The sequence below is a fragment of the Panthera uncia genome, chromosome F1 (genome assembly GCF_023721935.1).
Source record: "Panthera uncia isolate 11264 chromosome F1, Puncia_PCG_1.0, whole genome shotgun sequence".
NCBI classification, from domain to species: domain Eukaryota; kingdom Metazoa; phylum Chordata; class Mammalia; order Carnivora; family Felidae; genus Panthera; species Panthera uncia.
Window position 1 is genome coordinate 57899710 of NC_064813.1, and position 14218 is coordinate 57913927.

General features: G+C 42.4%; 1 protein-coding gene across 1 annotated transcript; it reads left to right on the plus strand.

The window, feature by feature from the left end:
* The first annotated feature begins 903 nt into the window (after positions 1 to 903).
* FAM177B (family with sequence similarity 177 member B) lies at positions 904 to 11024 on the plus strand. Its single transcript, XM_049635252.1, has 5 exons — positions 904 to 1127; positions 6811 to 7165; positions 7446 to 7512; positions 10250 to 10347; positions 10652 to 11024. The coding sequence occupies exons 2-5, from the start codon at positions 6992 to 6994 to the stop codon at positions 10832 to 10834; spliced, it is 522 nt and encodes a 173-aa protein (XP_049491209.1). The 5' UTR covers positions 904 to 1127; positions 6811 to 6991; the 3' UTR covers positions 10835 to 11024.
* Positions 11025 to 14218: the final 3194 nt, after the last annotated feature.

A 14218-nucleotide genomic window follows, 5' to 3' on the forward strand; every position in this document is an offset into this window, starting at 1 on the left:
CTGGGAGATGGTCTTCAGAGGAGTGAAGTACAATAAACCACAGTGGGGCTGTTAGGCCGTATTCATTTTTTTTCTTTTTAGTGTTTATTTGTTTTTGAGAGAGAGTATGTGTGGGGGAAGGGGAGGGGCAGAGAGAGAGAGACACAGAGGATCCAAAGCAGGCTCCGTGCTGTCAGCCAAGAGCCCAAGGCGAGGCTCGAACCCACAAACCCATGAGATTATGACCTGAGCCAAAGTTGGACACTTAATCGATGGAACCATCCAGGTGCCCCTGTTAGTTCTTAAACTTTTGATATTTAAGCTTTTAAGGTTGCAGCAAGGTTGGTGGGGGGGAAGGGGAGCCTCAGAAGGCAGAAGGCAAAAAAAACAAAAAAACAAAAAAAACCCTCTTGAAAAAAAAAATAGACGAGATGTCTTGGTACTAGCTTCATGTGCAGCAAATCACTGTATCTTTTCCCACATCCTTAGGGCACTGGTTTCCTTAGGAAACTTGCCTGTACATTGGGGTCACCCGGACAGCTTCAAAAATAACAGATGCCGGGGCACCTGGGTGGCTGTGGATTAAGCATCAGACTTTGGATTTCAGCTCAGGTCACGATCTCATGATCTGTGGGGTCGACATGTTGCGTTCTTCGCGTACAGCGAGGTGTCTGCTTGGGATTCTCTGTCTCTGTGTCAGCCCCTCCCCCGCTGGTGCGTGCACATGTACTCTGTCTCTCTCAAAAATAAACTACAAAACAACAGCAACAACAACGATAACACCTGATGCCATGTCCCACTCATAGAGATGGTGACTTCAGTGGTCTGGGGTGTGGTCTGCCATTTGAATTTTTTAAAAGACCCTTAGAGGATTCTAATCTGCAGACAAGTTTGGTGCCCACTGGGTTCATTCACTGCCGGATGTGTAAATATAACTGACCTTCCCACAACTCAAACACGTTCCGCCCTGTAAACAGCACACAGAGAATGTTTCCACGTTGGCATATCCCAGGGCTCTGTCTGGCCTCAGCCTAGCTTCTCTGATTTATCATCTACCGAACAACTTCTGGCACCGAATTTTGTACTACCTTCAAAGCCAGACATAACGAATAAAAGCAATGAAAGAAAAAGCAGAGGAATAAATGTAGGTGAGTTGCTTTCAAAAATGTTTGTATTTCCTTCTGATTACTGTTGTAGGATGTGTTTTATTTCACATGGCACTGTCTTAAACACCAAATTAAGTTACTGTTTGCTGCTTTTTTGGCATCAGAAACTAAATGGTAACAACTTTTCTATTTCTTGCTGAGGTTCTTTAGTGATACACTGTCACTAAGTCAGTCGGCAAAACCCTGTGTATTCATTGCTCAAGTCTCCTTAGAGGACCCTATGCTGGGTCGGTCCTCTGTCTTCATATCACTTTGCTGACAAATTTAACCCTTGGCAGGTCTTTTGCAACCCTAACCTTTGACAATGACATAAACTCAGCATTGTACCAATAAGATTCGGTGATTTATTCACATCCCCTGAAGGGAATGAAAAATTCTTCTCTATGCTCAAGGCCTTCCAGTTGGACTAAGAATTAAATTTACATGAGACTGATTAGCAGGAGAAAAAAAGTTTTATTACATGTACACAGAGGCCCAATAATGAAATTGAGACCCAAAGAAATGACCAAGGCCGGCAGTTTTTACACCTTTTAGACAGAGAGACAATAAATCCGTGAGGAATTGACAAGACAGAGAAATGTTAACTAATTGGAGTTTCAATTAGTGAGGAATTAATTGTAAACAGACTTTGGGCTGGGATAGCAAATTAGTAAAAAGTAACAAGGATTGTTTGTACAGCCTTCTTGGCTCTAAACATCTCATCTCTGGTGATAAGGATGTCTCTTTACCTCCTGGTCCAGGGAGACTACCTTTCTCATAGATTTCCTGCTTTTAGGGGCCCAGGGGAGGGTCTGAGTGTCCTTCTTTGCATAGGCTTGTCTCTACAGTAACTTTTAGGGGCGCCTGGGTGGCTCAGTTGGCTGAGTCCGACTCCTAACTTCGGCTCAGGTCATGATCTCATGGTTCGTGGGTTCAAGCCCCATGTCCAGCACTAGCCGTGCAGAGCCTGCTTGGGATTCTCTCTCTCTGCCCCTTCCCCACTCGTGCTTTCTCTCTCTCAAAAATAAATAAACTTAAAAAAACCCAAATATTGAAAGTTCATAGCCATTGTGTCTTCAAACATTACCTCCCCTGTCCTTTCCATTCACCTCCTCTGAACTCCCATTCAACACATATTGAACTTTCTCATCCATTCTTCATATCTCAAAGCTTTTCCTTGATGTTAACAGAACATATCTCTCTTTATGCTGGGTTATGAGAGATTGCTTCACTGTTCAATCTACATCCAACATATCTTGTGTTGACTATACATTTCGTTTCTGGAATTTCTGTTCCGTTCTTTTTCAAATCACCCTGTTCCTTTGGGATATTATGTCTTGCTTCCTTTATCTCTTTGAATATATTAACCATAATCATTGTAAAGTTCTGTGTTGCTCTATTACTCCCGACTTTTGGGTGACAACTTGGTAACATCCTCAGGAGGGTTGGTTTCTTCCTGGGATTTGTAAGTTTTTGCCATGGCATCCTCAGCAGGGGGTGTTTTTAGTGCAGATCCTGTGTACCTTATCTTCTTGAAGCTTCCCTCTCAGGTGGCTTTGTGCTTGCTTCCGGCAGCTGTGGGTCCCGAAGCTTCACTGCCGGTCCTCACCCCACCTGAGCACTCTGAATCTGGCCGCACCCAGCATTTGATACTGGCCTGGGGTTCCAGTATTTTTCAGTGACTCTTTCTACCCATGTTGCCAGGAGATGACAAATTGTTTTTCCACTTTGATAAGCCAGTAGGCAGTTTTTCCAGTCCATAATTTACAGATTACGATTGTAATTTATTTATCTTAGTTTTACTCAGGTATTTCACTTCGGCTGGCTCCTCAAATTTGCAGGGTCTGTGATTTGGGCTCTCCTCTCTGCACCAGTGTTAAACCTTTAGCCCCAAGGTCTGTATCCAGTTCTGAAACCCTCAGGAACCATCCCAGCTTTAGCTCACCCTTAGGATTTTCAGTTTTCCTTCTTTTGCTGATACCTAGGCTTCCTTCCAGTCTCTCTGCCTCTCTTACATCCTCAGTCCAGCTGTTACAGCAAATACTCGGTGCCCAGGAAGAGACCAGCCATGTGCACTCCGGGAATCGGAAAAGGCTGTTCATTGCACACCGGTGCCGGCCCAGCGGAGTCACCTCCAAAGGCTGAGCCCCGAACCTTGCCATGGGACTCCTTTCATGGCTGGGATGGTAGGGGATTGAGAGATCAAAGAAACAGGGGAGGGGGACTTTACCAGTGATGCTACACAGGTAGTTGGTGCAGGAGGCAGACAAGATTACGGAAGACAAAAGTATGCAAGGGGAGTATCCAGCCTTGGGCACGGATACTCGTTTTTGCTAGCTTTTCTTCTCACAGCTTGGTTTAATATTTTAATTTTATCCAGCATTTCTGTGAATCTGGAACAGGAAGAGGACTTTCACATCAACTCAGTCTGCCACATTTGCTGACATAATCTTCAAATACATTAAGTACTCATTAAGACAACAGTGTGTGTACCCACTGTTACGGAAGTGATAGGTACTTAATAATACCTAGCTTTTATTAGACACTTGATATTTGCTAAGAATTGTTCTAACTCCTTGCTGTGTCTTTCCTCGTTTAATTCTCATTTTATAAGGTTGGTACTATATTCAAAGATATGCTCAAACTGTATCATTCTTATTTTAGAGATAAGGAAACCAAGGCCCAGAGATAGTAAGTAATGGGATATTAAACCTAGGCAGGCTGGCTCCCAAACTGGTGAGATTTATTGAGATATTAACCAGTGTTAACTGATTAACTGATGGGGGAGCAAGAGGCAGGCTGAGGACAAAATACAGGCTGGCAGCCCCCCCCCCCCCCCGTGGAATATGTGTCCTATTCCTCTGACCTGCCTGGCTACCCAAGAACAAAGGAAAGGGGTTTAATTGCTTGCCACGGTGATGTGGGAAACTAACGCAAATGAGAAATGAAATTCCCTTACTGCCTACAGCCCATTGATAAATCCTTGAGACCAGCAGAGTGACCTCCCTCTAGGAGCTCAGAGGCCTCAAGGATGACACTTTGCTAGGGGCAAACGAGAACCTTGGCTTACACCTCCCCCATAAGTCTACTTCCTTTATTTCAACTGCCCCAAGATATATCCTGGCAATCATGCTCCAAGTTTATGGCCCCTGATATGTATCTGAAGGGTCTCAGGACTAAAGTTTTATTAAACAGTGATATATGGTGTTTCCCTAGCAACAGCTGGCCCCTGAAGGTCCTGGAAACCTTGCTTCCAAAATTCCTTAGAGATTTAATCTATCCCTGACCCCCTCCCAACCTGAGGGTATATAATGAGTTACCCGTCATGACCCCAGTGCAGCTCTTCCTGCCCATGGGTCCTGTCCCCATACTTTAATAAAATCACCTTTTTGCACCAGAGACGTCTTCAAGAATTATTTCTTGGCCATCGGCTCCAGACCCCACAGACCACCCCATTACCCCAAAAGTTCATCATTAAGTGTAGAATTTGACAAATGTATAGTTGAGTAACCACTGCTACAATCATGATATCTGTTAGAACATTTCTATCGCCCGAGAAAGTTCCCTTTTGTCCCTTTGTAGTTATCTCTCCCCCCATCCTCCCCAGCAAACACTCATCTGTTTTCTACAACTATAATTTTGCCTTTTCTAAAATGTTATATAAATGTAATCATTTAATATACAGTGTCTGGCTTCTTTCACTTAGCGTGATGTTTTGGGGATTCATTCATAATGTTGCAAATATTAATGTCCAAAGGGGCACTTGGATGGCTCAGTTGGTTAAGCAACTGACTCTTGGTTTCCGCCCAGGTCATGGTCTCATGGTTCGTGGGATGGAACCCTGCATCGAGCCCAGCACTGACAGTGCAGAGCCTGCTTGGGATTCTCAGTCTCCCTCTGTCTCTGCCCCTCCCCTTTTCTCTCTCTCTCTCTCAAAATAAATAAATAAATAAAAATATAAGTGTCCAATACTTTAATCACTAAATAGTATTTCATTGAACAAATGTATCACATTTGGTTTATTCATTAATGGACATTTTGATTGTTTTCAGTTTGGGGCTCTTACAAATAAAGCTGCTATAAATATTCACATACAAATCTTTAGATGGAAGTGTTCTCATTTCTCTTGGGTAAACATCTAGACGTGTGATACTGTGATTTTTAATAACTATATATGTGGTCTTCCCATTTCTAGCCCAGGGCTTCTAAAACCTTTGGAATTTCCTAACTGTTGAGAGGACCACGTGTCTTTTGTCATGTTAATGAGGTGACTTGCAAGAACCAACCCTGTGATTAGGTGATTTCCTTCCCACTTCCTAACATCCCCCAGGGGCTGGAGGTTGAATTCATCACCAGTGCCCAACGCTAATGATTTAATCAGCCAGACCTCGGTGATGAAGCCTCCAGAACAAACAAACAAACAAAACAGGGTGGGAGGAGAGCTCCCAGGTTGGTGGACACGTGGAACTTCAGAGAGCGTGTTGTGCTCAGGGAACACACAGAAGCACTGTGCCCTTTCCCTATACCCTGCCCTGTGCACCTCTTCCATCTGGCTCTTCCCAAATTATATCCTTTGTTGTTGTTGTTTATTTATTTTTGAGACGGAGAGACCAGGGGAGGGGCAGAGAGAGAGGGAGACACAGAATCTGAAGCAGGTTCCAGGCTCTGAGCTGTCATCACAAAGCCTGAAGCGGGGCTCGAAGTCACCAGCCATGAGATCATAACCTGAGCTGGAGTCAGACGCCTAACCAACCGATTCAGCCACCCAGGCGCCCCAAATTCTATCCTTTTATAATAAACTGATAATCTAGTGAGTAAACAGACTTCCCGAGTTGCTCTAGCAAATTAATCTAACTCAAAGTGGGGGTTGTGGGAACCTCTGATTTATAGCCAGTAGGTCAGAAGTACAAATAACAACCTGGGCTTGTGATTGGCCTCTGAAGTAAGGGAAGAGGCCAAGTAAGAGGCCAAGTGTCAGAATCGAGTTGAATTGTAGGACATCCAGCTGGTGTCCTGACAATTTGAGAATTGCTTGTTGGTGGGGGAAATCTCTGCCCACCCCCCAGCTTGGAATTGGGTCCCAGAACAAAACTATATGGTGAGAACCTGTTTAACTTTTAAGAAACTGCCAAACTGTTTTCCAAAGTGGCTGTACCATTTTGCATCCCCACCAGCAATGTGAGAGTTCTAGCTGCTCCATTTATTCCTCAGTCCTTTAAATTTTAGCCTTCTAGTGAGGGTGATATCTCATTATGGTTTCAATTTGCATTTTCCTAATGACTAATGACATTGAGCATCTTTTCCTAAGTTTAGTTGGCACCTGTAAATCTTATTCGATAAAGTATCTGTTCAAATCCCTCGCCCATATTTCAGTTGAGTTGCTTGTCTTTTACTTATTGAATTGTAATTGCTCTTTACATATTCTGAAAATAAGTCCTTTACCAGGTATATACTTGACAAATTTGTTCTCTGTGCAAAGCCTGCACTCTTAATCACTACCTACATTGCCTCTCGCTCTTTATTGAAATAATTGGGAAACTTCCACACCTTAGTGGCCTCTCTCTACTAGTATTTGTTGGTTTTGTAATGAATAAGAGGTAAGGGAACTGTTTAAATTTTTGTTTGAAGACTCAAAGTTCACATTTTTACTACTAATTACATTTTTTTTTTTTCCATTTTGGTACAGAACTGAACAGTCCTTCCTTGGATTTGAAGAATTGATGAGATTGTAGCTACGGTTACATCTGAATTCTCTAGCTTTACCATCCATTGAAAATAACTAGACACCCCTCAGCTATATAAACACTGCCCTGGGCAACTGGCCTGAAGGTTCCCTGTTTTAAATTCACTAGTTGTTTTATTTCCTTATGGAAAAAGACAGTTTCCAGAAGTCAGAATTAGAGAAAAGTAGGTCTTCCAAAAGAACTACTCCCAAAAGAATTATCCATTTTGTTGATGGAGACATCATGGAAGAATATAGCACCGAGGAGGAGGAAGAGGAAGAAAAGAAGGAACAGAAAACAAATTCAACACATGATCCTGTAAGCTTAGAGTGTCAATATTAGTAACATGGGGGCTTAATGAATAAGAGATTAAGCCAAACAAGGTTTGTAGAAAATACAGTTTTAAGCTAACTCCTTGTTCCCCTTGTCTTACCTCCTGGAGTTTATAGTCAACTCATAGTTTTGATAACTTTACATTTCTCATGTGTGCGAAAGAAAATGTAATATTCTATAAAGCATTTTGAAATCTCTACATGAAACACCTGTACCACTACTCTTGTTATTAATTACTCTAACTTGATTTCTTTCTTTTTTTCAGTCTAAACTCTCATGGCAGTCGTACTTATGGTTTTGGGCAGGGCAAATAGCAAGCACCTCATTTTCTAGTAAGTAGTGCCAAAGTTATTTATTTATTTATTTATTTATTTAGTCCTAAATACAAGATGTAGACTTATAGGCCCTCAGTGTTCGTTGGGCCTTCCAGTAGTTTAATCCACTCCCTGGCATCCAGAATAAGGGACAACCTAGTCCCTTCTTGATCTATGCTTGAACATTCCCAAAGGTGTAGAACCTCACATCTTCAGGCAGACCCTTCCATCTCTTTCCAACTCTTTTTAGTAAATTCTACCTTATATTTTGTCTTCTTTTAAAGTTATTCCCATTGATCTTAGTTGTCTTTCTTAAGGTCATATAAAACAAGTCTAGATTCCTCTTTCATAGGACAGAGCTTCAAATATTCGAAGACAATAGCCTCCCCCATCCCTAAGGTGACTCTTCACCTGAATAAACTTCCAAGGTTTTTTTAAAACTATTTTTATATGACACAGTTCCAAGTTCCCTCATCATAATGACTCTGTTATGAACAAGGACTTTATGGACCCTTCTCAGGGACAAAGTGAATGGCCTAAGCAGCTATTTATAACAGATGAAACACTGAATCTTATTTTGCTCGACTTTCACCAATTTTCTTTAAAACACAATTGGCAACATCTAATTACTCATTTCCTTCTAAATTTTTAAAAATGTTTTATTTATTCTTAAGAGAGAGAGAGAGAGAGAGAGAGAGAGAGAGCATGAGTGGGTGAGGGGCAGAACAAGAGAGGGACACAGAATCTGAAACAGGCTCCAGGCTCTGAGCTGTCAGCACAGAGCGTGACACGGGGCTCGAACCCACAAGCTGTGAGATCATGACCTGAGCTGAAGTCGGACGCCCAACTGACTGAGCCACCCAGGCGCCCCTTCTCATTTCCTTCTAATTTGCGTATTCTTGTATGTACAGCAGGAAGGAAACAACTTTAAAAAAATACAAAAATTAAAATTCAAGAAAATACGAAGTATAGCCACAGCTCTGAGGAATTGATCTTCATTCATTCATTAAATAAACATTTATTGAGTGCCAATGTGTGTTTGGCACTGTGTGGGTCCCTGGGACACAAAGACAAATGACAGGCTTTGCTTTCAAGGGACTCCATATTCAATAGATATTATAAGCTAGTAAACATGCCTTTAATTACAATTTGTCGTCACAACCGCCGGGCTAGAAGGAGCATAGGGACCACCAATGAAAAGACTTAGTAATGAGTAATGCTGATATATGACTTGAGAGTGCTATGAAAGTATGGCTAAGGTCAGCTTAGGGACCACAATAGTCACTGGGGGTAGGGGAGGGGAGGGAAGTCTTCAAACTACAGTAAAAAGTAACGATGGGGTGATTTAGTCAGATGGTATGAGCCTCAGAGGAGCAAGTGCTTTTACATCAGGATACAGGGTTAGGGATTTGTAAGTTCCTTTGGGAACCCAGGTGAGATACCAATCTTACCTCGACCATGGTACACTGGCAGAAAAAATGCTGTCTTCTAGAGAGCTCTATGTGTTTAGTTGGGACAAGATTGTGTAAGGGGTGAAATATTTTGGAGGGAGAACACCCTAGGAGATTAGGTCAAGTAAAAGAAGCAAAACTCAATACAGCCTTATGAGAATGTAAAGGAGAACAGGGACTGTAGTGATTTCCATGTTGGGCTGTGACTTAGGATGGTAGGAACAGGACATATGGGGAATCACGCTGCCTTCGAGGTTCCAAGCAGGACTGTAGCGTTGACGTGCATCTGCTTGGGGCTTCCAGGTTGTAGGGGAGCCATACAAATGCTAGCAGTCAGCACCCTGGTCTCTACACAGGAACCTTGGATAGAGCTGACACCCACATGAAACCGTAACTAGTGTTTTCAAGGTAAAATTCTAGTAGGTCATAAGCAGGAAAGCCTCCTAAGGTTTATTCTAATACTTTAGAAACTCCTCTTATATACATGTACCAGGCACTGTGGCAAACAAACAGATTAAGGAGCTAGAGTATTTTTGAAAAGATAAAACGCATTTTAAACAATGGAGAGCACCATGTTGATGTACTATATGGGCAACATCCCAAGAAGAGGAAAAGCCTTAGGGATCAGAAAGTGGGGTTGTGGGGGGTAGGGTGTCAGAAATCCTATAATTCTAAAGGAAAACATTTCTAGGTGTCTAGGAGACCCCGCCAGGAAACCACTGTTTTTTTTTTTTTAATTTTTTTTCAACGTTTTTTATTTATTTTTGGGACAGAGAGAGACAGAGCATGAACGGGGAAGGGGCAGAGAGAGAGGGAGACACAGAATCGGAAACAGGCTCCAGGCTCCGAGCCATCAGCCCAGAGCCCGACGCGGGGCTCGAACTCACGGACCGCGAGATCGTGACCTGGCTGAAGTCGGACGCTTAACCGACTGCGCCACCCAGGCGCCCCATGGAAACCACTGTTAATGCTAACCCTTGACCCCCAACTTTCACAACCAAACCATCTATTCTGATTGCTTAGGACCAACGCTGTACCTGGAAGTAGGTATTTTGAAAATCTCTCCTGACATACCCATCTGGAAAGGATGGTTTAGATGTAATCCCACGGGGAGACAGAAGAGTTAACAATTCCTTGTGAGTCCTGGAACTTTCTGAGAGTCCAGAGCAATTGAAATCTTTTGTCAGCCTTAAAGTTAAGTGTGGTAATGGATCACCGGCAGACAAGTTTAAACTCTTCACCTCAAATGACTCTAAGTTTTAGTCATCAGTTCAGCTTACCAAAGTGCCTCTTCTTTCTTTCAGCATGTGAATTTCTTGGTGGAAGATTTGCTACCTTCTTCGGTCTTACTCAACCCAAATATCAGTACGTGTTAAATGAGTACTATAGGACACAAAATAAGGTATGTGACATCCTAATGGAAGACACCAAGAGCCCTGATGTGGGAAGGTTGGTTGCTTGCACTTCAGCTCCGTAGGAGGCATTTTCCCACCTGGTAGCCATGCACAATTTCACTCCATGATGCTTCATGTTTGCCTTTCTTGTGTGAAGCTAGAGTGTTATGAGATGGGTCGCAGAAGTTGGTTGAACGTGAAGCCTGACATTGCTTAAAGAAAGAAGGTTCTTTCAGGGGTGTCTCTGTAAGAGGGGGAGTGCAAAGGTATTTGGTTTACAGGTAAAGTTTTCCTTCTTTCTCTCCATACCAGGAAAGTGACAAGGAAAGTGAAGGGAATGGGCCAAAGGCCCGGCCAACCAAGGTTCCTAATGAAAAGTGTCATCTGGAGACTGGGGGCCAAGAGTATGGAACCAGACAACAGGACACTGTGGAGGGTGTTCCTCGGCGGAGCGCCTCATCCAGGGAGGGCCTGGCAGCTGATTTCAGCTCATAATGGGCAGCAGGACTGTGGTTCCTCTGGGTGTCTGTTCCACCACCACTGATGACCATGGCAACAGCCATAGGTAGTGCTTCTGAGCCAGTCCTGATTTTCATCTCCTTGTGATTTATTCTCTAGCATCCAGTGATTGCAGTGATGAGAATAATTATGGATGCTTTCTCAATTTTATAAGCCTCCAACTCAACTCCCCCCCCCAAACTCCCCTTCCCTGGTTGTGATCTATTAGTATTGACATTTGCACAGAAGTGTAAATAACTTAAGGAATTGGATCTGGCAGTTTGGGGCTGAAACTCTTCATCATGGGGCTAGGGTGCAGAAAAGAATCTCTGTTCCTCAGAAGAAACTTTGGGCATTATGAAGTCTAAATAAGTCCCCTTTCAAGGTGTGGTGTAATGTGGGTGCTTCCCAGTAACCACCCTGGCTTAGTTGGGGCTTGCTTTACAATAAGCAAACATTGCTAGCAATTCTGTTTCAATACATCAAAGTCTTTGAGAATTGGGTGCATTTCCCTCCACACAGTTAAACAACAACAACAACAACAACAACAACAACAACAACCACCACCTAAACTCTGGAAAAAGTATTTGGAAAAATGGATGAGTTTGTTTATTTGCCAGCAAAATTTAAAAACCTGGAAAGATCAGGGGCACCTGGGTGGCTCAGTCGGTTAAGCGTCTAACTTCGGCTCAGGTCATGATCTCACAGTTCGTGAGTTCAAGCCCCGTGTCGGGCTCTGTGCTGACAGCTCAGAGCCTGGAGCCTGCTTCGGATTCTGTGTCTCCCTCTCTCTCTGCCCCTCCCCTGCTCATGCTCTGTCTCTGTCTCAAAAATAAATAAACATTAATAAAAAAAATAAAAATAAAAACCTGGAAAGATCAAACATGGAAATCATAGCTAGATATCACTGGTCGTGCTGGCCAGAGGTAGCTGTGAGGTGATAGAAAACACAGCACTTTCAGTAATAAGACCTGAGGTCAAGTCTTAATTCTCCCATTTACTAGTTGTGTGATTTTAGGTGTCCAGATTTCTGAGCCCTAGTCCCTTTCTTTGTAAAATAGGCGTGGCATATATTTATTCCTCAAGGGTTGTTGTTAAACAAAATGAGATAATAAATGTGGAAACACTTTTAAAACTGACAACTCGATGTTAATGCTTAATTAATGGCTGTTATAGATGGTTACACTGAAAGTCCCCAAAGAGCCATGACTTCTGGAATTCACATCCTGGTACAGTCCCATCTACATTGACTCTGGGCTTGGCCATGTGACTTGTTTCAGCCAATGAGATAGTAGCAAATGTGATGAAAGTAGAGGCCTGATAAGCACTTGCAAATGGGAACATGTGGTCTTAGAAACTCTACATTGTAAAGAGGCTTGGGCTAGACTTCTGAATAGTGAGAGGCCGTACGGAAAGAGGTTCCCCAGGATGAACGTCTGTCTCGCACATTCCAGTCCCGGCCATGCTCCTCACCAAATGCAGCCGCATAAGTGACCTTCTGTTATCCCATGTGAAGTAGATGAACCCTGCAGCTGAGCCCCGTCAACCCACAGAATCATGAGAAGTAAGAAATCATTACTGTTTTAAGTTCTGGAGTGGCTTGTTATGCAGTCCTATGTAACTGAAATAAAAGCTCTAAGACAAGGGGAAGTTGGAGTTGATTTGACATGAAATCAAGAAGAAGGCCTGGAGAATAAGGTGTACGGTGTAGTCCGTTGAATATATGATAAGACAAGTTTTGCTGCATAATCAGACAACTCTAAAATCTCAGTGGCCTGAAACAACACAAGTTTATTTCATTCTCATAACAAGTCCACTGTCAGTTGAGGTGGCTTCCCAGAGTGTCCTCCGTGTGTTGGCTAAGTGGTGGATGCATCTTTGATCTTCTGGATCCTTCATACTGTGATGCTTTCAGGGCTGCTGAAGCAGAAATGGAGTGGATAGGGAAGCTCTGGTAACCAATCTCTCCACTAAGAATGAATCATGTCACTTCTGATTATGTGTCTTCCACCAAAGCAAGTCACATGGCCACAATTAACACTAAGGAGTGTGAGCCCCCTAAGTGAGCTGAGAAGGGGAAACACTTCCTAATAGTGGCAGTATGGGATAAATAATAGGCTCAAGAGTCAATATGATATTGATTAAATCTCAGCTCTGCTGCCTCTTTGTAACCCAATGGCCCTGTGCAAGTTATTCAGTTTCCCGATGTCCCTGTGGGTAAAACAGATTTGATACAGGAAGCAAATTCAATGTGAACTAGCTTATGCAACAAAAAAATATTTTTTGGAAGGATATTAAGGTATTTCATGGACCCCAAGGGCACATAAATTTCAGTAGGTCTAGAACAAATCTGGTAAACACATACGTAAGTACTACTCTCTCCATTTCTCATCTTTCCTACACATGAGAAAGAAAGATCACTCCATAGCTCTTTTATTTTGTAATCTTTACTTTTATTGAGATATAATTGACTTATAATGTTGTATTAGTTGCAGGTGTACAACCTAATGATTAATTTGGTATATATTGTGCAGTCATCACCACAGTCTAGTCAACATCCACGACACAGTTACCGATTTTTTTTCTTGTCATGAGAACTTTCAAGATCTACTCCCTCAGCAACTTTCAAATATACAATGTTCTTAATTAAAGTCATCATGCCTTATTTATTTTATAATTGGAAGTTTGTACCTGTTGACCACCTTCACTCTTTTCACCCACCCAACATCCCTCACCTCTGGCAACCACCAGAGGTGGTTCACTGTATCTAGGAGTTTGGATTTTTATTGCTGTTTGTTTTTGTTGGTTGGTTGATTTGTTTTCAGATTGCACATATAAGTGAGATCATGCAGTGTTTGTCTTTCTTTGTCTGACTTATTTCATAAGTCAGAATAGCTGATGTAATATGATTTAGCATAATAATGTCCTCCAGGTCCATCCATGTTGTTGCAAACAGAAAGACTTCCTTCTTTTCGTGCCTACATAATATTTCACTGTGTGTGTGTGTGTGTGTGTGTGTGTGTGTGCTCGTGCGCACGCACACATGCATGGACAACACATTTTCTTTAACATTCATGCACTGATAGTTGCTTAGGTTCCTTCCTTGTTTTGGTGACTGTAAACTGTGTTGCAATAAACATGGTGCATTTATATTTTTGAGTTAGTGTTTTCATTTTTTTTGAAAAAATGCTCAGAAATGGAATCGCTGGATCACATGGTAGTTCTACTTTTAATTTTTTGAGGAACCTCCATACTGTTTTCCGTAGTAGCTGCACCAATATACATTGCCACCAAGAATGCATACATGTTTCCTTTTCTCCACATCCTCACCCACACTTGCTTTTTCTTGTCTTCTTGATGATAGCCACTCTAACAGATGTG

Bases quoted from the DNA above. Each gene is read 5' to 3' on its own strand.
- FAM177B (XM_049635252.1), top strand. From the start codon at position 6,992: ATGGAAAAAGACAGTTTCCAGAAGTCAGAATTAGAGAAAAGTAGGTCT. The intron at 7,166-7,445 runs GTAAGCTTAGAG...TCTTTTTTTCAG, and splicing joins CAAATTCAACACATGATCCT to TCTAAACTCTCATGGCAGTC. The intron at 7,513-10,249 runs GTAAGTAGTGCC...TCTTTCTTTCAG, and splicing joins AGCAAGCACCTCATTTTCTA to CATGTGAATTTCTTGGTGGA.